At 39.8% G+C, this 27192-nt stretch overlaps 2 protein-coding genes across 2 annotated transcripts; both read right to left on the bottom strand.

The window, feature by feature from the left end:
- Positions 1–924: 924 nt before the first annotated feature.
- Positions 925–14236, bottom strand: crfb1 (cytokine receptor family member b1). The gene is made up of 8 exons (XM_034573378.1): positions 14115–14236; positions 13279–13399; positions 12981–13101; positions 6910–7070; positions 6116–6276; positions 3580–3736; positions 2804–2928; positions 925–2102 (listed from the first exon to the last, which is right to left on the bottom strand). Exons 2-8 carry the CDS (start codon positions 13325–13327, stop codon positions 1260–1262), a joined length of 1617 nt encoding a protein of 538 aa, XP_034429269.1. The 5' UTR covers positions 13328–13399; positions 14115–14236; the 3' UTR covers positions 925–1259.
- A 3717-nt stretch (positions 14237–17953) lies between these two features.
- On the bottom strand, positions 17954–26028 carry LOC117754519 (uncharacterized protein C21orf62 homolog). Its single transcript, XM_034573420.1, has 3 exons — positions 25956–26028; positions 25792–25856; positions 17954–18780 (listed from the first exon to the last, which is right to left on the bottom strand). Exon 3 carries the CDS (start codon positions 18713–18715, stop codon positions 17972–17974), a length of 744 nt encoding a protein of 247 aa, XP_034429311.1. The 5' UTR covers positions 18716–18780; positions 25792–25856; positions 25956–26028; the 3' UTR covers positions 17954–17971.
- Positions 26029–27192: the final 1164 nt, after the last annotated feature.

Below are 27192 nucleotides of genomic sequence, written 5' to 3'. Positions count from 1 at the left end.
AGCGACTCGATGTCCTGCTGGAGAACTTCAAACAGCAACACAGCTCAACAGAATCACTAAGGCAGGAGCCACAAGCCAGCAAGACGACTTCACAGAACTGCGAACTGCACAGCAACTCTTTTTCCCCTTTCCACGGACGGGTAACACAACTGGGCTTAATAATTATACTAGGCTAAGCAAGACTGTGTATTCGATTCTGTGTGATGTTTATAAGTTTGATTTGTGGTGTTGTGATATTGTGGTTACAAGTTCTTGAGAAAGTTAATGTTAGTTATGCTCTTCAGTCCTGCCTTGCATGCATCTAGCAACTTTCTCTAATTTGGCACACACACAGACACACGCATAACTCTTCACCTACTTAGCTCGGACCCCCGCTACATGTCGTAAGGATTCCAATAGGGGGGATGGGTGTTATCTTCAAAGTGGCCAGCCACCATTTTGGAAGCACATAGACACACACATGCATACTCACATACCTATCTTTGTTTAGTAAGTACACCGTTAGTAATTTGTGTTTTTATACTTTATTATATTCATAATAAATGTTTTTCTTTCACAAATGTTTTTTCATTAATGTTGCATAAGTGAATTTTGCCAACCTCTACACTGTCAAGAACTCCATATCCTTCAACTTAGCTAACTATCTATATGGTAATTTTGGTTATAGTTATTAATTTAATTGTTAATCAGAGTTCCAAATTTGTAGTTAGTACTTTTATGAGACTTAATCAATAAATTGGCTATCTTTTCCCTTCCTTTGAAGGGTGGTGCCCCGAGGTAACTTTAATCAATTAAAGTTATTATTTAATATTAATAATTAAATATTAATATTTTATATTTTATTTTGATAACCACATTTATTGAATGCCGAAAGGCACACCATTTTATGGTATCACGTTTAATGCATTATGGCACAACAGCAGTTTGATTTCACATGTTTAGGGGTCCAGTAAAAACATGAAAGTCTCTGTGGCATGAGTTGACAGTAACTAGCAGCTCAAGATGAAAATTCATGGCTGCTCTCTGTTGTTAAGGCCTTGTTTTAGAGGAAACAAAAGACTTAAATGTAAAAATACTATGATTTTAATTTTTACAACATATTTAGCAAATAACGCAGAGATACAGATCTGGGAACATGCATATTTCATGTCCTGGGGCATTTAAGGTATTTCAGTTGGACCTGCTGGGAAGAAAAACATTAATAAATACTCATACATAGTTTCTCATACTTACTACACACATCAGAGCCACATACTATATCACGTGTGTGCCATATATTCAAAGATTATTTCATCGTCCTCCTCTCCCTCTTGTTTCTCTTCGTGTTGCGTATTGATGCAGCCAGAAGTGTTTGCACGCAAGCCTTCATACCCAGTCTCAGTAAAGTCTTCATGTGTGTCTTTCATTAACCCCACAGTTGTCTGATCGTCTGATTGAGTTTGTGAGTCTGTGTTGCTTAAACTCCATTTTTGGACTCTTTGAAGAGGCTCCAGATCAGGTAGTTTCAGAAAGTTTGAGAAAGGCTCATTTGCGTTGTGTTCTTCTTCCTCTTCCTCTTCCTCTCCTACAGTCAGTGCAGCAAGGGTGACTGAAAACAGATTGACATCGCCAGAGCTGTCAAACACCTTCTCTTTCTTCATCTCATCCTCCTTCTCCTCCCCCTCCCCACCTGTGACATGTCCCTGGAGTCTGATGTGACCCTCTTCAGGCATGAGAGAAACCTTTGTTCCTGCAGCTTTGACCAAATCTTCATCTAGACCCACAAGTGTAACCCCATCATCTGCATCCGACAGCTCCACCTCAGCTGACAACCTCTCTGTCAAACTCCCACAGTCTGCTGCTGCAGCTGGCTCGCTGTGCATCAACATGTTGCCAGAACCCAAGCACAAACTTTCATCCGTGGAACACCGTGCAGCTCTGTCCATGTATACGTTTATCTGTTCCTCTTCCTCCTCCTCATCATCTTCATCCTCATTTCCCATGGCATGAAATTGCATTGTGGGCTCATTGTGCTGCCTCTGTTTCTCCATCTGTGAGTTAATGGAGACTGGGTCTGGGATTGTTTCCTCTGGTGTCAGGGTGTAGCCTTGGACCAGAGCCATCTGGAGTGAGGGAACAAGAAGGAAGTTTAATACTCACAGGATGAGGATAGCAGTGAGACAATTGTAAAGTAAAAATAAATACAGTGCCATATTATCTATTAGCCATTTAATATAAAATATCCAGATACAGATCATAAACCACAAAATATTACATTAATGACCTCAATTGTATTGGGGCAGTGGCAAAAACAATCTTGATAGTGTGATGGAAATTCATCTTGAGATTTGAAATAATGAAATTCTCAGACTGGAGTTGCCTTTGAGTCTTTTTAATAGTAAGCTCTGCAGAGGTTACACAACAAGCACGGGTGCTCAAAGTGGAACTTCCCCAAAGTTCACAAAAGCCAGAACTTATACAAAGAGGCGTTTCATAAAACATAATATGAAAAAAAGTCATGAAATCATCATCTGTGTCTATCTGCTGTGTCCGTCCGCTGTAGCAGTTGGAAGAAAACATCACAGAATAAGGGCATACATGACCCTGTTTGTCAAGGTCATAGCAGTGAGACACCGCCAAATAAGGGTTCCATCCTGTCAGATAGACAGTATCACAGCAGTGAGACACCTGGTCAGTGGAATTTTCCATTACCTTTAGACACTGGTCAGCGGAATTTTCCATTACAATAGATATCTGAAAGCCTAGCTATCTGCATGGCTAGATACCAAGACCGACCAACAGACAGACAGACAGACAGACTTACTAGTACTGTAGGCAGATCCTTCAGTTTACAAAGGAATCCAGTGTAGTACAGGCAGGACATGATGGTTATGAAGACACCCACGAAAAATATCAGAAGAACAGCAACTACACCTAAAACAACAGGGTCTGGAGAGAGAGAGAGAGAGAGAGAGAGAGAGAGAGAGAGAGAGAATAACCAAAAGTAATAAATCCTTCAGTATCAAACTATTAGTACCTTGCACTGGCTATTTACTTCTCTGAAACGTAAAAGTGTGGTCAACATATAGAGCCAACATATAAAACTAGAATGGCATGCACTTGACAACAATGAACTTACATTTTACTGTGCTTAAATAACAACAATAGAGCCCACAAACCTCATGTTTCAGCTTAACATTCAATGTTTCCAATTTTACTTAGACTTTTATTCCGGTGGTAACTGACTGGGGTGGGGTAGGGGGTGGTTGTGGTGGGGTGTTGCTTAGCTCTAATGTAATAACAGAAAAATTGTGTTTCCCTGCAGAGTATAAGCAACTGGCAGTAGACCCTTCATGCAATAGGACGAACAGGACATTGTCCACTAGTTAAATGATAGCAGATTAAACCATTCTCTCATATGGATAAAAAAAACATTGTTTAAAAAAGGCTAAAATAGCAGATAAAATATACTGTGTCCCCTTTCAATGTGCCTATAGGCAGCTTTCCCAAGTAAACGCTATGTGAAACACTGACATCTTAATATTAATACCATAACACTGTTACAACAGCATGACAATCAGGTCTCAATGTTCAGCTCACCTTTTCGCTGTTCCACGGTGCTGGTGAAGATGCATTTCAAAGAGGATGGCTCAGTGTTTTTGTTTAAGAAAATCTCTGTGTGTACTTGTACACAGTACTCCTCACCTCTGTTAAGGTTATGAAGAGTAAAACTCTTGTTTTGTATGATGTAGGACCCCTGCAGTTTAAATAAAGAGAAAATATGATTAAAATGACTTCTTAGCTCTCAATACATCACTCACAGTTTCAGTCACAATATTGGATTTAATGCTTGGTTTCACATCAGGCCATTGTCTCATCTTTCCAAGCAGTCAACAATATTGTAACGCAGGGCACAGATGGCAATATTTCCACTCCAAGAAGGAAATGGGAGTTTTTAGTCCTACTAATTTCTTACAGATCCAAAGCTGCTCTCATAGTAGAAATAATCATATGTTATATTGAGTTATACCAGAAAGGTAGAGAGATAAGTGAATGGGTAGTCTAATAACTTTGGAATAAAGTCATGACGATGTCTGATCAGAGAGAGACTCTCACTAGGACACTTTGCATGGCCATCCCATAATTTACACAAAAGACAAAGATCCGTGTGTGCAACGCTGCTTTCAGGAACACTACCTTTAGTCCTAGCCATGGGCAGGTTTAATGCCACTGCAGAGGAGGCTTGATGTGTAAACAAGGTCAACATGAGAATGAGAATCATTTTTTGTTCTATTGCCCAGGATTACTTCCAGGATTTGGCCAGAGAAAGAATATTGGGCAGAATGCACCCCCCTCACTTCTCCCCCCTCTTTGCCACCCACTCAGCCCAACCAGTCGAGGCAGATGGCCGCCCACATTGAGTCTGGTTCTGCTAGAGGTTTCTTCCAGTTTTTTCTCTCCACAGTCGCTAAAGTGTTTGCTCATTGTGGGAACTGTTGGGTTTCTCAATAATTTTTAAGGTCTCGAACTTACTATGTAATGCACCTTGAGATAATGTATATTGTGATTTGGCGCTATACAATTGAAATTAATTGAATGTTTAGTTAAAGGCTGAGTTGTAAAATAATCTGTAATTATATACTGATGTATATTACAAATGAAAGTTTGCCTTGCAAAGCCATGAGGGTTGGACACTGTGTGCAGGTCACAAAAATATAACATACCAATGAAATAATAAAAAAAAACTAAGTAGCACATGTTATAACCTTAGATAATATGTGCAGTATTCAATAAAACAAGTACAAGGAGAAGCAAAGGTGTAATTTTGAGGTAAAGTAATCCAAACATTAAATAGTCCACTAAGATTTAGCTGAACCAATGCCAAAATCTCTCCCACTACAGAAGAGCTACCAATGGAAAATGTTTGGTTAACCAGTTTTCTATATCACTGAAGTTTAGATATTAAATCTAATATGCCATGTGAACACACACCCACTTTATTAGAAACACCTGTAATCCTAAATATTCAGACAATTATCCAATCAGCTAATCATGTTGTGCAATCTATCTCACTTCTGTCTGTCCTGGGAGAGGGATCCCTGTAAATGACCTAAATAACATTTTGTTTTTCATTATAATGTATTTTATAGATATATTATGAATTGTGCGTTAATTTTGTCCAAACAGATGCACTATTGGAATCTGATGCATTTATTTTGAAATGGCTTTGTTACACGTGGGCAAAAATGGTCACTCATTACCACGTGTGTGTTTAATTGTACAAAGTATGTTCATACTGAGACTGTGTATCATTCAGACAATCAGCCGGGGATGCTACGATCCCTCACTTGTGGCTCTCTCTGAGGTTTCTACGTTCATTTTTTAGTAGTTTTTCCTTACTCTTGTTGAGGGTTAAGAACAGAGGCTGTCACACCTTGTTAAAGCCCTATGAGACAAATTGTGATTTGTGAATATGGGCTATACAAATAAAATTTGATTGATTGATTGATAGAATGGAGATAAAAGCAACTATAGCACTCAGCATTCCTCATTCAAGGTCCCCAGCCTCACCAAATTGTACACACTCATATGCTGTTTTCAAACATGTCCTGCTGAGGAACTCGGGAGAATTAGGTCCGCATTTTTTCCGGAGTTTGCCCTTGACACTGAACAACGCAGCAGGAGATTCTCCGTTCTCAACAGCAACAAGGTGAGGAATGGTGCAGCAGACAGGCAGGATGTAACATATACGTTTTTGTTTACAGCACATTGACACTGGTGTTGGCTCCTATCACCATGAAATATCTTGACATTTACATCGGTGTCTTCTACATGTAAGGCTCGACAACCAGCCCAACATTGAGGTGGATGTTCTATGACAGAAAAGACCACATCGACAGTTTCGCTCCTGTTCATGTGGCAGAGGTGCGGTTGGCAGTATGAATGTGCTGCTGAAATTATGTGATGCTACAAGAGGTTTCCAACACAAAGAACTGAGGCTGTCTGAGTGCAAATGGAGGCCCTACCCAGTATTAGTATGATCATGCTAATAAAGTGCTCACTACTTCACTTCATAAACAGTTGAGAACCAGTAAGAAATTAGTGGTGTGAAATAGGAGCAAAATTTATTTCTTACCACTTCTGTTTTTCCCCTCTTGCAAACAACTCTGAAATCGGAATAGTAGAATTTCTGAATATCATCAATTCCTGAGCTCCTGTCGGCCTCTGGCAACGACATGTTGATTTGTATGCAGTTGCCACATCCAGCAAGTGAGACCTCTGGAGGACCTATTGTGGCTTATCACAAGAAGAAACACAAAAATAAATTGAACATGTTTTTTTTACCAAGGGCAATTTTCTCCGACCACAAGTAGATCTCTATGCGATTAGCTACTTTAGCTAATTTAGTTTTGGATAGACTCAAAGGAAAGGAACTGAAATAATCTATATATAAGTAGAATTAATTAGTCTGAGAAATTTGTAGGAGACACAGGGATAAAAAGGATTGAACACAAAGGTGTCTGAGTAAAGTCTCTCCAGCCATGTTGGCAGCTCTGCAATGTTGCTCTTAGAAACAGCTGGGCTTTGAGTATAGATGATGTAGTGTTTATTTTAGCTAGCAAGTCAGCATGTTAACATTTGCCAATTAGCACTAAACAGATTGATGCTGACAGATAATTTATTATCAATTTAATCCAATAAATGTATGAAAATAAAGAAGATAATTGCTTGGTTTGTTTATATAACCAATTATCTACTTGGATTTATTTTTCCTGTACTGACTTTTTTTTATTATCAATGGATCATTTCAGTATAGTTAACGGTTAACTTACTTACTTGACTGAACAGACTTACAACTGACAAATACAAGCAATATTAGAAAAATTACAATATATGCATGCAACTCAAAGGACAATCATGTTGACATACTGTCTCTGTATGGGCTGAAAGTGTATTTGTCGGACACAGGAGACAAGGTTTGGTTGCAGTATGCCTGGACAGTCAGTAGATAAATGAAATTGTTGCTTAGCTCCAGCTTTAATGATGTTGTCGTTGAGTTCAGTTCCTGTTTATAATTATCCCCGTAGACCCTGCAAAATAAGAAACAGATTTCAAACATTATATTTCATGCTAGCCCCGTACTCTTAGTTTTATGTCTATTATCTCTCTCACCACATACGTAATATTGATTTAAAGTGAACATTTAATGGTAGAGCCTACTACCCTTTATAAGGTTAAGTTATATCTTACAACACACATACTCAATATGGGTCAGAGTTCAGAGATCAATTTCAAAAAGGAGTATTTTTTTAAACTGGTCATGCAAAGAAAAGAGAAGTTAACAGTGAATATGAGTACCAGAGGGTGAGTAGACTGAGGAATACTTGTTCATTCTATCTGAGAGAAGCACAAGGCCAATGTGCATCAACTCACTGTTGATTCTTGTGATTGCCCAGTGAGCAAGACATACCCGAGTCACAGAGAGGTTATGTTATGTTTTAATATTATATCATGTCAACAGCATGCTCACTGAGCTGACATACACAACTGTATCCATTTTCATCTCTTTGCAAGTTTCTTTGGCTCTAATTTGTGCTACTAGTGAAAACATTATAATAGGTTTGTCTTCAGTGTTAGAGGGACTTGGCAAAGTTCATGAATTGCAGTGTAGACTTTATTTGGTTTTAAATATTTCCCCCCAAATATCTGCCAAATTGAGACACGTCGGCATTAGTGGGCCAGATAGACATCACGTCATGTTGTCAGAAATTTCTGTTCATTCTTAAGGCCTCAAGTCTTTTTGTCAATCTGTGCCTATTCAAGCAAGTTCTGAAACCATACATTTCATCATCCATTTTTTACCTGTGTCAAAAAGAACAGAAAATAAATATTGGAGATATTAGTCCTTTATAAAATATATAGTTGGAGGTGAACAATGCTTTTATAGACTTGGCTCCCTCAAATTTACAATAGCAAATGAATGTCAACATCAAACAAATAGTATCAGATTGCATGAAATTACACTAAATGGTTCGATATAACAAAGCACCTTCCCCGGGTCGTATTGTGGCCCATGTAGATACATATTGGATAATCTTATAGAGACAGTCATCAGTGTGGCAATATAGGGCCCCTATCAAATTATGGGGGAAAAACACACAAGGGGCCAGTATAACTGTAGTCTAGTGGGCCAGCGGAAAATGAAAAAATAAACAAAAAAACTGTGACAGAGAAGACATCTGATCAGTTATGAAAGTCAAATGTTCACTTCTTAATTTGATAAAAACTAAGCTTATGGCTTATTTATTTACTATTATGGAATTTATTATGACACGAGTTAGTGCTATTAAAATTAATTTTATTATTTTAAAATAATTATTTAAGTAGTGTGCTGTTTTTTTCATCCTATCAATTTTAGGGCCTAACCCTAACCCACAAATCTGAGCCTAAAAACTGCCAGTGGTAGAAGAAAACAGGCAATATATCATCAGATTTATCCTTTATGTTTTCTTAAAATAGTAAAAAATATGACCAACATTTTGAAACATAATCTTCTTGCTTGTTTCAAATCAAATCCACCCATGAAATTGCTCATTATATTCATTTCTGTCATGCAGGCAAGTACAATTTAATGAAATGTGAACCTTCATGACAGTAAAAAGAAGACCATTAGAATATCCAAAACTGAAAAACAAATAAAAGCAATTGAATCATTGGTTCCTCTAAAGCAATGGTTCTCAAACTTTTTCTGTCATGCCCCACTTTGGAGCTAGAATATTTTTCATGCCCCACCCGCTCCTCCCCTTCCCCAACAAAATGATGACAAAATGGGCCAAGTTTAACTTGTGTATTTACATAACATACACATGAACATTAAATTCACATTACTTTCAGGAATTTCTGATGTGCAAATAAAAAACCTTTTTCAAACAACCTTTTGTGGCATTTGTCACTACTTTGCTACATCAGTCTGTCTGCTTTTTAAAAAAAAAAATGGTGCAATAACTTTGCTTAAATTCAACTTAATTGAAGTACTTTTGGTGACATTTATCACTACATTCCTCCATCAGTCCGTACTTTTTCAAAAATAGAGAAAACATAAATTAAATTATAATCACTTTGTTACAAAGATGATAAAGCTCAACCAAAAACAACACATGCAGATACTTGGCAAGAAAGATGGGCAAGTCACTATGTGAGAACTCAAGTCTTATCAACTGTATTAGTGGCTGCAATGAGACTGTTTTGCACTGCACATCTTTTCAAAACGGGGTTGCAGTGATAATGCCACTCTTAAGTCATGTTCTATATTGAGCCTAGATCTGTACTTTGTTTTCAGTGAGGCAACAGCAGAAAAGCCCATCTCACAGAGATACGATGTGGCAAAGGGAAGCACAATCCTCACAGCCCTCTGCCCTATGAGTGGATGCTCCCTCTCCACACCAAGCCAGAATTCACTCAGTGTCTGTGCTGTAAACCTAAGCCTCAGGGTGGAGTCAGATTTCATCTCAATGAACTGGTCCTCTTCAGTAGAGCTGAAATCAGCAGGTGGTGATGCATTGAATGGATCTCTCACCCAGTCGTACTGAGCACTGTTGTTTAGGAAGTACTTTTGAAAGAATCCTCTCAGTGAAGAGATGTGCTCCCTAAGACATGGAATCACTGTGGTGGCTCCAGTATCACTGGTGTCAGCAAACTCACTCAGATTCTCAAAGGAATCAGTATTTCTCTGATCAAGTCGCCTGCCCCACCTCTCAAGCTTAACAGTCAACAGTCAAGAAGCTTAAAGAGCGCATCAGCTGTGGCTCTACTTTGGACATACTTGCAAAACAGCAAATCCTCCCACAGTGATTCTGATGTGACAAAGCGAACATAAGCAATAAATAAGCAGTCTTTATTGCTATCAGTAGCCCCGTCCACTTGGATGGCGAAATGTTTGTCTTTCATTTTTTTTGGTGAGTTGTTCTTCGAGGCCATTTGAAATGTCGCACATACGTCATGCGACTGTGTCATTAGAGAGGGGAATAACCTTCAGTTTTGAGGCGCTGGTCTCATCAAGCATCATTGACACCATATCTAAAGCTGCGGGGAGTATGAGATCCTCTGCTATCGTGTGTGGTTTTTTGCACTGGGCAATTCTATATGCGACTTTGAATGCCATGGTTGCTTTGCAGTTCACTGATGTAGCTTTCACAAAGCTTTGTTCCTGCTGACAATATTCATCAAGTTTTCTCTGAAAAAACTCGAGTGGCTTATTGATGTGACTGGGGTGTAATGTTTCTAAGTTTGTTCTTAATTTGTTGGGTCTCATACTGTCAGCTGCCAGAGTTTTCAGACATAAAATACACACTGGTCTCTCCTCATCTCCTACCGCATTCACTGTGAACCCAATCGCAAGATAGGCTTCGTCGTACTTTCTCTTCAACTTGGTTTTTGAACACTGTGTCTTGTTTGTCTCGGAAGCACCGCTTGCTTTCCTTTTCGTCCCTGTCGCTGACCGAACACTATAGCTACGGTGAAAGAACGATTTGTTTACTGTTCCGCCGTTAAAGAGATTCCAACGTCAAAACATTAGTTCCGCTACAACATTAGTTCTGCATCACATTTTCCCCTCCCCGCTCGCTCCCCACCTGTTATGCTGGGTGGCGCCACACAGTTTGAGAATAACCGCTCTAAAGTATCAGCTGGCCTCTCTGTGGTCACAGCTAGATCACACAGTGAGGTGACACAGAAGATGTGTTCCATCAACGGAAACAAACACTGGTTGGAAACTGAAACAGTCCAAGCAGAGCTTTAAGAGAGAAAAAATACCTCACATATATTCCATCAAAGGAAATGCTAAAGTAAACCACAGATTATCATACAGACCATGTTCTGACTGAAAATGTGACCAAATTAAAGGTCACAAAAGATCCTGGGCGTCAGAGAGGCTGATTAAAACTGAAATCATTAAAAAAGCCAACAATTTATTAAAATCAACTTCTAATCGTAAAACTGAAAGTGAATACACCTTAATTTGCTGCTTGAATTCTCCATGGGTTCCCACACCTTCTTAAACATCAAATTCAAAGTGTTTTCAAATAGTTTCAAGGCTCAATTCCTATAAATTCTAGGACATGGACAACAATGTATTTTTATTTTTGCACAAAATATATAAATCCAAGCCCTTCCAATGACCCATGTCTATTTATGTCTATTTTTAATGATTTTATTTAAATTTGTTCAATTTACCAGAATTTAAAGAATTTTAAAGCACCACGGGAACCCTGGATCTCTCATTGTACAGGAAACTGCGAGGGCATGCAACTGTGGCAAGTATGGTAGACTTAGGCTGAGGCAAGACAGAGGTGGATGGCTTTGTCACTGTTTGATAATCTGTCCACTTGTGCTGGACAGATTATTAAATAAACATCTCATGATCCATGTTTCTACTTGTTCTACAGAAGTGTGAAAACTTGATATTCTTGACCAATAGCGCAATTTCGATGTATTATTATATAGACAGTTTAGTTTTTTTTCAATACAAGATTTTTGAGTTTTGTGAATTGCAAAGGGAAGTTGAATGTATTTAATTCTCTTTTGTAATTTACAAGAAAGACAATGTATATTCACTTGATGGGGAAAAAAAGCAGACTGCTGTGGAATTCCCCAGCGGCTGAAAGGCAGAACTTCTAAGCTGCTTCACAAAAAACAAGTTGCGTACGTTTTGGAACTTTTGAGATTTGTTCTGGAGTAAAGTGATGTTCTTATCTTATTCAGCGTATCATTATTGAAGAACTTAAATGATACATTGATGTAATTTAGACAATGCTTCTCACTCCTTCCCCTAGTTTCCTTTATGTTACTATATTTTTGTGATTGATGTTATTGTGATTTCTTTAATAACTTCAATTACCTCACCTCACCACAAGGACTGAGAAATATGGTCATTGGCATATTGTGATATTCATTTTTATCTGTGTTTGTTGTAATAAACAATAAAACAAACCCAAGTTTTTAACTGTTAAATGCCGGTCTAAAATTTTAAACTGAAGTCTAAAAATCCAAAGTACTTGAGAGTTTGTATGCTTGGTGCTACAGACAAATGTACAGAATCAACAGAACAGTCGAATGAGGCAGTGTCTCTAACCAAAAGAGGAAATGGCATCAGGTAGTTTGTGGTAGGAAATGAGAGCAGTGATAGCCAACAAGATGGCTCCCCCTCTCTCTCTTTTCTCCCCCATTCCCACCCACCTCTCTTCTCTCCCCATTTATCTCCTCTCTCTCCAACCGGTCAAGGCAGTTGGCTTCCCAACAACTGGGAACAACTGAGTTAAGTTCTGCTAGAGCAGGGGTCACTAATAAGCGGCGCACAGCCCACATCCAGACCCAGTTGCTGTCCTATTGGGACCCGAAAGTTCAACCAATAAATCATTGAAAAATGTCAAACTTTGATAGGGTGTTCCTATTTTTTCCGTTATGGCACTTGTTTAGCGACCCAGGACACTCATTGACCCTCTTTATACATTTTTCTCATGCGCAGGGCAAAAACAGTATGTCTCATATTTTATCAGACTGTAGCAGTTGTTAAAAGCATCAAAGAAACAACATAACACACGATTCCAGCCCAGATTTAAAATGCTGACAGCTTAAGCTAGAGCTCACTTCTCTCACTGAACAAGAAAAGTGGGATTTTATAGCTGTTCAGTTGTTAAAATGAGTAATAATTGTTAGAAAATTAGTTGAGACTGTTGAGTGAAAATTAGTTAACAAAAATAGAAAAAAGAAAAGGAAAACATAATTTACACATTTTATGTATTTTTCTAAAATCAAGCACTAATGTCTTTTTTTTTTTAAAGCTTTCTATGATGGATTTAATTTTTTATGTGACATAAGAAAAGAGCATTTGTATTAGAGTCCTTATTTATAATCCTTCCATTTCAATGTAAAACTGGCAATCAATGTAAATAAAAATATAAATAAAGTTGAATTGAACTGAAGATGTTGGACAGGGACATTACCTTGTGAAAACCATGTACTGTGTACCTGGTGGGGTGCCAGGTCCAGGATCCCACCGCATGACATGGTGGAAGTTAACAGAGATGACAGAAACATTCAGCGGAGCAGGGAGGCCGGTGAAAGCTGTGGGAGGAACAAGTTCACATGTGATGCTGACTCAGAGGTGCAATGAAACTACAAGGTACAAAACACACGTGACAGAGCACTATCATGAGTTGCTAGCACTGACTAAGTGGGTGTGTTGAGGAGAATGGTATCTGAGCTATTCTGAAGTCCAATTAGCTAGTCTGAGTAACTCACCGGAATCAGGCAGTAACATGGAATACAGGATGAGAGCCAAACAGTGCATCCTTGCGTACTCAGTAAGCACCAGGTAGAAGCCTCTATATGTCTCACACTCTGGTCACCGCACTGGTACTCTCTGCAAACATTACACAACATATTCCTTTAGTTCGGAGCAGAGGAGTCACGTTACGTCTCGTGTTGTGTCTCATAAACTCTAGAGTCACTCAAATAAACACAAAGTAAACATCGGTCCTGTACGTGTCCTAATAACTTGTGATCAGTGCTGGTGTTGATTGTCAAAGTGTAAAGTGAGCGCAGGTCAGAGGGAGTGAGGCGGAAGCAGACTCCGACAGAGACTCTGACGACGGACCTTGACTGAGCGTCTGTTGGATCCTGAAGCAGCGCTGTTTATAATTATGAAGTGGTGGAATACGATTAACGTATGCATCACAGCAGAGTCGTCCACGTCCGCATCGTGATGTATCTAAGATTTGAGAAATGTCCACACTTTGAGATTCACTTGTGTTTGGGCTCATGTAATTACAGGCTTATATGTAGGTGTTAATACAAATTTCCAATTGATAAAATATAACTTAGTGTCATTGTCCAAACTGTGTGGACACATATGTGTAAGTGAGCCAAGAACAGTTTCTCCTGACATGAGTCCAGAGTTTAGAGATCAGCGCTTTGAGAAGTTGAATACGTCACCACAACAACTACGTATAATCAGTCACTTGAAGGACGTGTTAACATGGACTTTCAGACTTTTTAACCGTAAAGACGTGGTTGTAGCGACCGACTAAACGCGATCAAACATCCCTTGTCATGGTATTAAATGTTCAGTGACTTACCCAGACACACCTGCCCATGCCGTAGTCGTCTTTGTATTATTCGAAAAGCTAAAGCTAAGGGAATTTCCTGTGGACTAATCTGTGAGTCCAGACCTGAGATGTACGCCTTCCTGACATCCTGTGTCATCTTCAAAGTAAAAGTCGGGGTAAATTCCAGACACACGCACACGCACACACAAACGGTCCCAAAACGATCCTTAAATGAGCAGCGGATTTTGAGGAAGTTGGAACAGAAATTTTAGCCGATGTCTCCCATGATCCAAACTAGAGCCAGTAAGAGAAGACGAAGCACACTCAATAACCATTATAGAAAGCCTTTTACCTGTATTAACCAATTATGTTAAAAGATAGTTTAGGGTGGTTTAATATGTGTTTGTTGCATTGAGGCCAACTTCAGAAACACATGTTGTACCATATCTATGGATGTTATATATGTCTCTGTCCTCCAATGATCTCACCCCTATAAATACACTCAAGAAACATTTGGCCTAAAATGTTGACTTTATATATTTATTTCAAATTTCAAATAACTTGACAGTGATTTGATGAAATTATGTTAAACTTATACATAATTATATACATTAAAAACACAATTTATTTAATCAAATCACTCTCATGTGTGAGATTTGATCTCAAGTGATTTGATTCGATTATATTTTGTACATTATAGGAGTACATTGAGCAAATTGATTAGTGGAACTCTCATAATTTTCAGTTAAAAAGTGACAAGACAGAAGTCACCGTTATCGGGGCAAAAACAAACAGAAAGGAAATCTCTTAAATTGTCACTATAGTCTCTGGAAACAGGTCAGAAACAGTGATCCTGGATGCAACCCTTTCTCTCCAGAGTCACATTAATAGCATAGTTAAAACGTTAAAAACAACATATCATTTAAGAAATATTGCAAAGATTAGGTGCTTTTTTTTTATCACAGGGAGACAATGAAAAACTTTTCCATGCTTATAGAATGCTATCATATGCTGCTCATAGGAAAGTGTATCTTTATCCCTTACAGCTACTCTAGAATGAAGCTGCCAGAGTTACCTACCTACCTACCTACCTACCTACCTACCTACCTACCTACCTACCTACCTACTCACTAACCCCCCTATTTACCTATCTACTCACCAACCCAACTTCTTACCTACCTACTCACCAACCTACCTACCTACCTACCTACACTATACCCACCCACCTACCTACCCTACCCACCCACCTACCTAAACTACCTACCCTACCCACCCACCTACCTACACTACCTACCCTACCCACCCACCTACCTAAACTACCTACCCTACCCACCCACCCACCTACCTACACTACCTACCCTACCCACCCACCTACCTAAACTACCTACCCTACCCACCCACCCACCTACCTACACTACCTACCCTACCCACCCACCTACCTAAACTACCTACACTACCTACCTCATCTCATCCCTCTCAAGTGTGATTTAATCTTGCGTACTGTTCTTGCTGATGGCCTATTAGAACATACCATTTGGGCTTTCTCTGGCCATGGGATCACATTTAATCACTGAGTGTCATGTGCTCATGAATGCCAGGGAGATTTTGGTGGCAGGTGAACAAAAAACAGCTTGTGTGATGGAAATGTATTATTCAGAAGCAAGTCAGAGGAGACAGGAAACATTTTCATAAGGCAGCTATGGCAGGAGGAGGTAGAGCTGCTCATCCATTAACCAGAAGGTTGGTCCAATTTCAGTGTGCCACAGTGTCCTTGGAGAAGATATTGAACCCAAAGTTGCCCCTGATTGCTGTGCCAGATTGATGTGCCAGCAGTGTGTGGTGTGTAATAGAGAAAGTGCAATAGATAGATGAAATATATGAATGATTGTGAATGGGTGAAAGGCAAAACTATACTGTAAAGCACTTTGAGTTTAATTTCCCTCCAGGGATCAATAAAGTAAACAATCTATCTATCTATCTATCTATCTATCTATCTACACTTTTTATTTGAAGTTTAAACTTTTGTTGAATGTGAGAAAACGTCAATATTCAAAGTGTGAAAACCTGTTTAAATTCAAATTTAACAATCATGCAGTGCCACAAACCCTATGAATTCCTTTTAAGTAGTGTGCTTGAGGTCAGCTTGACCACAAGCCTATATATCAGTCAACTAAGCTTTTAAAAATTACTAGTAAAATCATGCTGATCAGATAATCGTGAGAGCGAAGTATTTGAGAACCAGTATGCGATAGAACCCATTTCTATTTTAGACATGAACAAATTACCAATTAACGTAAAGTTGGCACAATGTTCATCCACAACAAATCTGAAAGCTTAACTGCTGCTGCTGGAACCATTCCACAAGCTTGTAAAGAAATCATTACCAGTAAGACAGGTGTATATGCAAAGATATGCACCCCATGTGCTAAGATAATAATAATAACAATAATAATAGTTGGAATTTATATAGCGCCTTTCAAGATACACCAGAAAAGAAAAGAAAGTAATTTGCACAAAACAGGACAGAAATAAACAGCATTAATGGCAGGGTGGAGCGTTAACTGAGGCTAAAGGCCTTAGTGAACAGGTGGTGTTTGAGGAGTATTATGAAGCTGTCCAGAGATGCAGCATTGCTGATTTCGGCGGGTAGAGAGTTCCATAGGGTTGCGGCACAGAAGGCTCTGTCTCAAAAGGTTCGCAGTTTGGTGCTGGGAATGAAGAGCAAACCTGTGTTGGAGGACCACAGTCTTCTGAGCCGAGTGTAGGGGAGGAGGAGGTCAGTTAGAAATTGTGGGGCTAGGGCATGGAGGGATTTATAGGTGAGAAGGAGGAGTTTAGTCAATGTGGGCCTTGATCTGGAGCCGGTGGAGGTGAATGAGGGTCGGTGTGATGTGCTGCTAGGGCTTAGTGCGGGTGAGAACCCTGGCGGCAGAGTTCTGCACATACTGTTCAGGACATTGTCTGGTACACCGGACAGAACTCCACTGCAGTAATCTAGGCTGGAGGTGATGAAGGCATTAACAGGGGTTTCTGCCACGAAGTCGAGAATGAAGGCCTGAGTCTGGAGATGTTTTTGAAATGAAAGAAAGAAGATTAGGTGACGGATTTTATGTGGGATTGGAAAGAGAGGGTGGAGTCAAGAATGACACCCGGCTTGCAGACCTTGGGGGATGAGATGATGGAGCAGCTGTCAATGTCGAGGAGGAGATCTCCAACCTTATGGAGCAGAGCCTTGGGGCCACAACTATGAGCTTGGATGGATGAGGGTTTAAATAGAGCTTGGTGTCGTCGGCGTAGGAGTGGAAGTTAAGACTATGTTGACGGATGATACAACCAAGTGGTACAGAGATACATAGATACAATATAAAACTGTGCCATACCACATTCTCAAATGTGGTATGGCTTAGTAAATCAAAATATTCAAACCCATTATTTAATTTATTTGAAATAATAAAAATATAGTTAATAAGTCAGTGTTAATATTGTGGTGTTGACAACAAATAAATCAAAGTATGCAATACACTACTTTTGGTTTATTGCAAAACTGTCGTGGGTAAAAGGATGTCAGCTGAGTAGCATGCATTTGAGTTGAAATTGCGGTGCACTTATGAGAGAAGAAATATCTGGGCAGTTTCTTTCAGGGATGTAAAAACAGCATCCAAGGTGTAACACAAATGAAATTGTCCCTAAGGAAATTCCATCAGTAAAAGGGAAGTTTGTGTCCCTACAGTCAAAGTTCAAAGCCACACTTAAAAGACAACTTCAGCACAGCAGTCAGTTATATATTTCTTTACAAAAAAAGAACAAAAAGCATCCAGATGTGTTCTTTGTAACTCCTGTGTATCACTTGTGCAGACCTAACTGTGCCCTTGAATGGAATCTTTTTGTTAGTAGACAAAAGTAATGAACAGGCTCTGCAGAGACTTTGCATCCTTCTCACTGGGGTCATCGGGAGTAGCAGAGGATAGCAGAGGAAGGGGAATGGTCAGGTGGGGAAAGTGCTGGGAGAAAGTGTAAGCATGTGGTCCTACAACACTGTATGCCTTCAGGGTAGAGAACCCATTAAGCACTGCTACATCCAGTATGGTCACAAAAAAGAACGAGGAAAGGTCCAAGGAGAGTGCCTCTAACTCCACAGCAGAGAAAATTGTTATTTCCTGATCGGGGTATGGTGCTTCTGGTGCTGAACTGTGAATCCTAAGGGTCTGTAGACCAAGCAAAGCGAGGTACTGTCTTCCCATTGGTTTAATTCCACAAAAAGACAGCTGTAAATGGCCAACCCTGCTTCTGTTCAGCAGCTCCTCCAGGACCCAGAGATCCTTTACCCAGACGGTAAGTCGTCCAGGATCTCCGAGCCCAGAAAGGGTCAAAGCAGAGCGCAAGACAGTGTGGCATATGCACAGCCGGTTGGCAAGAGTCTCATTGCATTCCTGTACAGGTGTGGAGCAGCTACAGTTCTGCAGGGTGTAGCCTGGGGCTCCACTTTCAAACAACAATGTGGTATTGACCAGCAGAGAAGTTTCAGATGTGGGGGCAGAGTCCGTTGTCTGAATGATGTTGGTCATGAAGACTAGCAACCACAATAACCATAGCAACAAGGGAGAGGAACCTGTGTTTGGAGACATCTCCATGGAGATCAAACAGACTACATCTTCACCATGTTGAGAGAGCGTGGATAATACAGACTTGGACAACCCTGTGGACAGACAAAAGTAAAGTTACCATGTGTTTGTACAAGATATTGTATGCTGTATTGTCATGTAGCCATAGCGTCACATAGTGTCAGATAAAATAGCGATGATGTCATATACTGTCATATAAGAGTGAAACTACATTAACAATAGAGCTTTTGATACTAACTCATAGTGAAGAGCAAAGTTCAGCATTAGATGTTAATGCACTTCCCTTAACATACTGTAGAACTTAACTAAAAGCACATGACAAACAGGTTTCTCACTCTTTGCCCTTTAGTAACCTGCCTATGTCTGGATTTTTACAACATACAGATGCCAGCTTAAGACCAACAGCAAACTGAATTTAGCTCCTTATTTCCAGTCCACCCCAGCTCTCTCTGTCTCTCTCTCTCTCTCTCACACACACGCACACACACATGCATGCACACACGCACGCACGCACGCACGCACACACACACACACACACACACACGCATTTCTTGTTCCTTACAGGCCCCAGGCCACTTTGGATGGCATACAGCTGCTCCTGCACTGTGCTGTGGTGAAAAAGGCAGTGACCAGCTACATTAATTGTTTAGGAATAATGAAACACTGGTCTCTTTATGTCCGTATTCAGGAACATTGGAAAATTGGACTGAATAAGATGTCTTGACTTGCAGAGTCAACTTTTCTGCTGTTGTCTTTGACTTTAAAAGAGAGAAGGGGCAATGTTAAGGCTGGACACATCTCGAAAAAATGTGATGTGTCCATTTGATGCATTTGGCACCAAAGACCCACAAGTTTGCAGTTTAGGTCAAATTAGCTTTGGCCTCTCAAACTGTAATTGTAATAGACTCAGAGTCATTGCTTCAGTAGATATCTTACTTTTGAAAAGTTTTTTTTTTGTAGGTGGTAAATAGTTTTAGTCCGGGTCCACCTATTTAAGATAAAAGAAAAAAGAAAAAGAAAAAAAGTATTAGACCATATTTATATTGATTATGGGGTGTGGTGTTGCAACATGTGAAATTTAGTTCAGTTATTCAGAATCTAAATCAATATGCCGTGTGGCATAGTTAGCAGGTTGACAACAAGGCTCATTCACATTTTACCCCTTTCAAGAAATTAGGAGACACTAACTGTGTTTTCTAAAGCCTGTTTACTGCTCACATGGGATGTTATTTATAGAATGTTCTTTGAACATATTTCAGATTTCCCAGAATGAGATAGAAAAGCAGATCAACAGTGATGTAAGTAGGAATATCATTCAGATTTGACCGTTTATCTTTATTTCTCCTCTCCTTAATTATAGTTTTGTATTATGACAAACACACTTAACATACTGTGTGTGTGTGTTTGTACTTTTGTCTGTTTTGTTTTGCATTGATTGTTTTCCTGGTAAATCTTAGAAACGAATAAGAATTTACTTGAAAAATATATATTTAAAAAAACACTTGTCTCTTTTATTAACTTCTGCTATAGGCTCACCAAGGATCAGCTAAAAGAATAGATAAAGACTGACAGAAAGTGTGGGTGATGTGCACGGTCATATCAGGCAGCCCAGTTCAAAGAAAACAACACCTGCTGCATGATGTCACCTCAGGAGGTTGTGGCTCAAGGGACATGACAGTGGTCACTAAAGGTAGTCTGGTCCTGCATATAGTCCACATTCACCATGGTGACTGAAGGGGCACCTGAGGACATTCCACTACGCACAAGTAGAAATTATGTGTCCATTGAACCTGTCAGAATGGCACATGCAGGGCGGCCTGCTGCCATTCACACGCCGCTGGGCTGGACACTGGAGGGCCCAGCTAGTTTCTCACCCTGCCCAACCACAACAGTGCATTTTGACAACAGTAGCATTCAAGGTGAACAAACTGATGAAACACATAAAAAAATTATGGCAGGTTCATACTGTTCCATTCAGCAGCGAATAACTAGTCACTCGTAAAAGGCAGGAACAAGCGACTATCAGTGGCCTGCTCATTTTAGTATCAAGGGTAGAACCTAATTGACTATCTGCTGCCTGGGTCAAACTTTGGAGTATCGGTTCTTGAATTGGTGTTTCACTTCAGAGAGAAAGCTGTGGCCATTAGAGGCCTTCACATTTTAGACATGAAACTGTTTCAGTAAGTCAATGAAGCAAAAAATGATCAAAGATGACTAGTTGTAATTAAGTGACGGATATAAACAACGGACATTTTTATTAGAAAGAAATGAATTGTAGATATCACATCGCGACTATCTTGACATATTGTAGGTGTTTTAATTAGAATTGCTACAAGTAAAAATTACACTATGGATATGTTAGCTGGGGATCAAAGAGCAACTGTGGAGAACTATTACTACCACTGCTGATGATTAAAGTTTAACATAATTAGTGTTACTTTACAAGCACTAACTTACAGTACATGTGTGATTTTCAATGGCAGCAAGGTTAAGACAGACAGACAGACAGACAGACAGACAGACAGACAGATAGATAGACAACTCCTTAAAATGCAGGATGTTAAAGGGTTAAACTGTGATTTGGCATTAAAGCTCCATTTCTGGTTTCTTGACTATACTGCTATAAATAAATGTGACTTCACTGTGGTTGGTTTACAGTAGCAGCTGCCCTTCCATACACATCATGTCCTTTCCATCCTCCAATGTCTTACCTCACTGCTAATATTAATCATTGTCCATCCAGCTGTTCCAAGCATCTGGCTCTCCCCCACATGACTTCTTCTCTCGGTCTATCCTTGCTCTCTATCACTCTTTTATTTTGCTTTCCTTTCTCTCTTTTTGTCTGTTTGCTTTCCTTCCTTTTATCTCCATGTCTATGATCTCTGTCATTCGAGTGATACTGGAATGTGAATATAGGTTTTACATTTTTGATTATGTGTATATTTATTTTATTCACTCATTAAGCATTGTTGTACAGTAAATAAATGAAAATTGTACCACAATTGTGTTTATTAAATAAAGAATATTAGAATATGATTTGGAGTCATGCTGTGCATGCAGCTATGTGAAAACAGAGACAGTAAGTGAGAGAAGTAACAAAGAAAGAGTTAAATGGAGTGAAAGGGTTTTTATGTGTGAGAAATAGTGTGAGGTGGCAGCTACTCCACACAACTCAGCTTGTTAAAGGAGAGGCTCAATACATTCCTCTGACATCATGTTCCACCACAGGCACCCAACCCTAATCGGTCCTTCCTCTCTCTTCTTCTCTTTCTCAGTTACAATTCCTCTCTTCCTCCATATCACACATCTCTATTCAATGTCTGCCACTCCCCTCCCTCTCTCTCAGCAGCTGTAGCTCCACAAACAACAACTACAGACAAAATTAAAGGGGTTTTACTCCAAAACTCAAAATATGCATTGAAAAGTTTATATTATCTCATGTTTTGAGATGCAGATTTTATCTTATAACACTGGTAAGAATACTATGATTGACAAATGTGCAAGTTAATTTTATGTTCATCTATGAATAGCTCGCATTAACAGCACAAGCTTGTAAAAAAAAAAGCTGGTAAGTTTTCCTTATCATCAATATGTCACTTGAAAAGATTTTAAATTGTTAGTGTCAGTACTTCACCATCCACCTGGCTGTGGTACCTATGTACATTCTTACTGAAGAGGTAAGTCATTTTGAGACATTTTAAGTGTTGTTTCTGAGCTGAAAAGATCACACCACTCTCATGTAAGGTAAAGTACAGAGCTAGAGCTAATAAAGACTCTACATTGACTGGTGTATTTAGGACCCAAACACAGCACAATACACGGCAATTGGAGTCAATAGGAAATGACCTTTAATGCTGCTCTCAGCAGACACCAGGAAATGCAGGCAGGTGATCAGAAAGTTTAGTTCAATAACAGTAATCAAAGGGGGTTCGGGCTGGAACAGGGGACTTAGGCTGAGCGAGTTGACACGGGGAACAGGTGGGAACACAGCTTGAAGCGGGAATTCACACCGCTGGAGATCGCAGGTAGATCAACAGCTTCCTTGTCCAAGGACGATTCCTCTTCCTCTGAGGACGACTCCTCTTCCTCCGAGGTCATGGGTGGATGGACAGTAATTTTTCTCTGGTCAGGCCCCTCAGTGGGGGCAGGCCTCCAGCTAGGCTGGTCGAGATGCTTTCTGTGGAAGTCGTCGATGAGCTGAGGGTTGACGATGTGGCAAGCAGGGACCCAGGATCTCTCTTCAGGACCATACCCCTCCCAATCCACCAGGTAGGGAGGGGTTTCACTTGGGACACATGGAACGTGGAATGGACGCACATAGATGGACCAGGGAAGCTTAAGTCTCACCGCTGCCAGGTTGATGACCTTCTGGAACTCGAAGGGGCCGTTGATCCCGGGTGCCAGTTTCCTGAAGTTGACCTGAAAAGGCAGGTCCCTGGTGGAGATGGTTCAGTAGCCATCAGTGGAGAGAATCAGGGAAGCTTGTGTTTGGGCCCAGGCCCAGCGACAATTGCCGATGAAGGCCTGGACAGACTGGCAGCATATCTCCTTCTCTAGTGCTGGGAAGAGTCGAGGTTGGAGCCCATCGGCGCACTTGAACGGGCAGAGACTTGATGCTTGGACCAGGGAGAGGAGTTCTGGGATACCATGCACTGCTTGGCTGTTTCTAACTCCTGATTCCCACGTTCTGTCTGGCCGTTGGATTGTGGGTGGAATCCAGAAGATATAGGCTTACGGTGCCCCATCACCAAGCAGAATTCCCTCCAGAACATCGATGTGAACTGTGGTCCCCTGTCAGAGACCACATCAACTGGGAGACGGAAGACGTGTTGCAATAGGGGTGTGCAATATGACTATATTAGGTCGTAAACAATTAAAATGTCTCTACGATCTGCCTTTACAGAGAGATCGTTAAAACGATTTGTCATTCAAAAGAGCAATTGGGAAGGAAAGATATTATTTGTATAAATATTGTATATAAAATTAAAGAATAATTTCCCTAGTAAAAACCTCTGCCACCACATTGCCATTATTGACAACTGCTGATTTAACAGAGGTTTATTATGTCAATTGAGAGACCCCTTTAGTTTTCTTATGCTTTCAGTCTTAAAGCTACGCTATATACCATCTAGTTCTAGCTCTGTGATGCACCTCTCAAATTCAAATCATACAAATAATCACCACTTGTTTAAGTAATTCAGTGGACAGATGTAAATAATCATGTTTCATATCAGTAAAACTGCAGAAGCAATAAATAATTCTAAGAAGTACTGTTATGAGCATAATAAAGTGCCTGGTGGTATTAGTCTGCCATTAAATTTGTAAGAAGTGAAAAGAGTATGCAAAAGAATAGCACATGTGATGAACAGTTTCAAGAGTTGTATTATCTACTCTACAAACACTTGATATATGTATAACTTTCTCTTAGACTTCCCTTTACATGCACATACATCTTTACATTATGTAGCACCTTCTGAAGACCCCCCTCTGGTGGAAAATATATGTACTGTTTTATCCGTACAGACACATACATTATTAAGTTTAAATCTTTAACAAAAGATCATGTTCAATAATGTTTATAATTTGATGTTGTTTCAATTAGTGTATGTAACCAAATGTCATGAGGGTTGACAGGGGAGAAATGCTGATGTGTTTAGTTATTTATTAACTTGAGATATCAGTGTGGACATGGAGGAGGCTCAGAGAGTACCTCCACCTGGACCCGAGTATTAGTCAGCACAGCGGAGGGCTGTTGGCTGATTGACCCTGTGGTTCAAAAGGCAGTAGAAGAGCTGCCAGAGAGAGGGACGCACATGGGAGGAGACGCACATGGGAGAAACACTGAGAGACACAAATGGAAAAGACTTAGCTGAGCTGCCAGGCCAGCAGAAAAAGCTGTACCCTTTACGTTGAGTTGAGTTTGATTTATGTTTTCACCTTTTCTAAAGAATAAAGAATGCTGAAAAGCAACCTGTTCGTTTCTGGCTGTGTGTGGGAAGACCCCATTTGCCACGATCAGTTACTGGGAGATGGATACCCCTGTAGTGTTCAAGAAACAGCAGAGCATATTGGAAAGTTGGTGTCCTCCTGACACCAAAGACACGGCCAACAAGAGTAATAGAGGGTGCGTATTTACAATTATATCCACAAAGGCAGGGGAGGATAAGAGATATAGAAATAAATGTCCAACTGAGACAGCTCAGTCTGCTCTCTGGGAACCAGCTCAGTTTTATTATTATTATTAATTTTACTCACAATAAAACCGAAATTACAGTGAACTCAAAACTCATTTCTGATTATTTATCTTGTGGTGGAGGGTCTGAACCCATCAGGCCCAGGTGAAGATTGCTCTTTCACACCCTCATACATGCTAGTTTAATTGACTGCTGTACAGTAGAATCAAGTTAGCAAGCTGTAAAACAAAGATCCAGAGATTCACAACTGGCTAATCTCCAGACCACTCTTGTTAGTTGGTCAGTATTTCAATAAAATACAGAACTTTAACTGCAGGCATGTGTCTTTCTGAGATGGAGCAGAGAAGAAACACATAATATATTTTAGATTAGATTAGATACACGTATAGGTATAAAACTATAATTTATACATGAATGAGAAGGCCTAGTGGTGCTCTGCTTTGTGTTGTTTGGAATGTCATGGCTGCCATGTTAACACAAATAAAGACACAAATACATAGAATAAAATACTAAAATATCAAATAAACAAACCATGTCAATTCAAACTCTGGTGAAAAAAACTAACAGTGGCAATGCACTCTAAGTGGTAAACACAAGTGTTTTGTGATTTGGGTGAATGGCTGTTAAAGAAATACAACTAAAATATATATTTTTTAAATATGAGCAAATAATGTAGATACATGACAATAAATGACGTTTCATTCAGTGGATTACCAATACATAGAATGTGTGTAGGCCAATAGATCATTACTCAGCTGCCTGTAGGTTTGTCGTTATACAATATGAAGTAACTGCTATTGAAAACTGATTTTTGATACAGTAAAATAACTGATGAAACAGGCTTGTATGACATCACATGTGTGCTTGTGTAGTATGGTGCAGTTTACTTACGTGGACTGTGTCTGGCACCAGGCTGTTCTATCCAGCTTCCTCATGCGTAGGGTTAGCGGCAGCCTCTGTTTGCCGAGAGAGAGAAAGGGAGGGAGGGAGATATTGTCCGAATGAAGTGAGAGAAAGAGGGAAAGAGAGAGAAGGAAGAGAAAAAGAGCTTTTACTTTTCAGGTCACTGGACAGATTGACAGAGTGACATGTCTCCCTTTCCCTTCTTTCTCGTCTGATGTGACAGCAAGGCAGACTCAACATTCAGTCAATTTTCTCTGCTTTCTTCTCATCGTTTTTCAATTCCCTCACTCCTCGGCCTCACTCTCCTCCTGTTTTGGGAACCCGCCTCTCATTAACAATGCCCCCTCCCCTCCTCAACAGACACACACACACACACACACACACACACACACACACACACACACACACACACACACACACACACACACACACACACACACACACACACACGCACACAGATGTGTATGCTTCCATCTTGTGGCTAAAACTATTGCTACACCAGGCAACATAAGCAAACAAACCGGAGGCTCCAGTCTGTGGGACCCTATGGTTTTTGTGACACTGCCATCGGATCTTTACCAAATTGGACAACCAAGGACTGCATTTCTAAGACAAGATAGAAAACAATAAGAGACTGAGTACTGAATGTTAATTCAGTTTTTTGTGGACCACATAAACACTCACGGTGCACAGCAAAGATAATGTTAGCTAGCCAATATTTGAGTAAGGTCAACTCAAACTAACATTAGCTTTTGTTTGAAAGTAAGAACCCCTATGTTGTGCCTGCCAAATGGACCTACCAGAATTGATGATTGTTGAAACACGAACCAAGATGGTTTGGGTGAGTTTTATTTTGCTTCTGTCATTTCTGTCATAGGTGTGATAATGTTTGATGGTGAGTTTGGTGGATTTAGTGAGCATGATATAGTGGTTCTTTCTGGTTAAAAAGGATGGGGAATTGGAGCATACTCGTTGGCAAAAATGCCAATTTCTGCAGGATCCGTTATAACATGATCCAAAATGTTATCAGAGAACACATTCTCTGCATTGTGATATAAGTTGTAATATTGGATGAGACATTCAAAGTAAAAGCACAACATTGTTTTTGACCTCTGAAATAATATATTTATAAGTGACACACAAACAGAAATGAAGCACATTCAGCTACATCTTATGAACATTGATTATCAAATCTTAATTGCAGATAAACCAGGTATGATGAACACAAGTTTTTCTAACTTCACTCTGCACCTAAACTGTATGTAAAATGTATGACAATATACTGTAGGCCTGTTTGAGGAGACTTTAAGAATGACAAGGAAAGATTCTGAATTATAGGCTTTGGAGCATTACCACAGGCCAAGCAAACAGCCCATCATAAACAGGTGT

Source organism: Hippoglossus hippoglossus, chromosome 21 (assembly GCF_009819705.1).
Source record: "Hippoglossus hippoglossus isolate fHipHip1 chromosome 21, fHipHip1.pri, whole genome shotgun sequence".
NCBI classification, from domain to species: Eukaryota; Metazoa; Chordata; class Actinopteri; order Pleuronectiformes; family Pleuronectidae; genus Hippoglossus; species Hippoglossus hippoglossus.
Note: the sequence above shows the minus strand (reverse complement) of the source record. Positions and strands in the feature narration are given on the sequence as shown.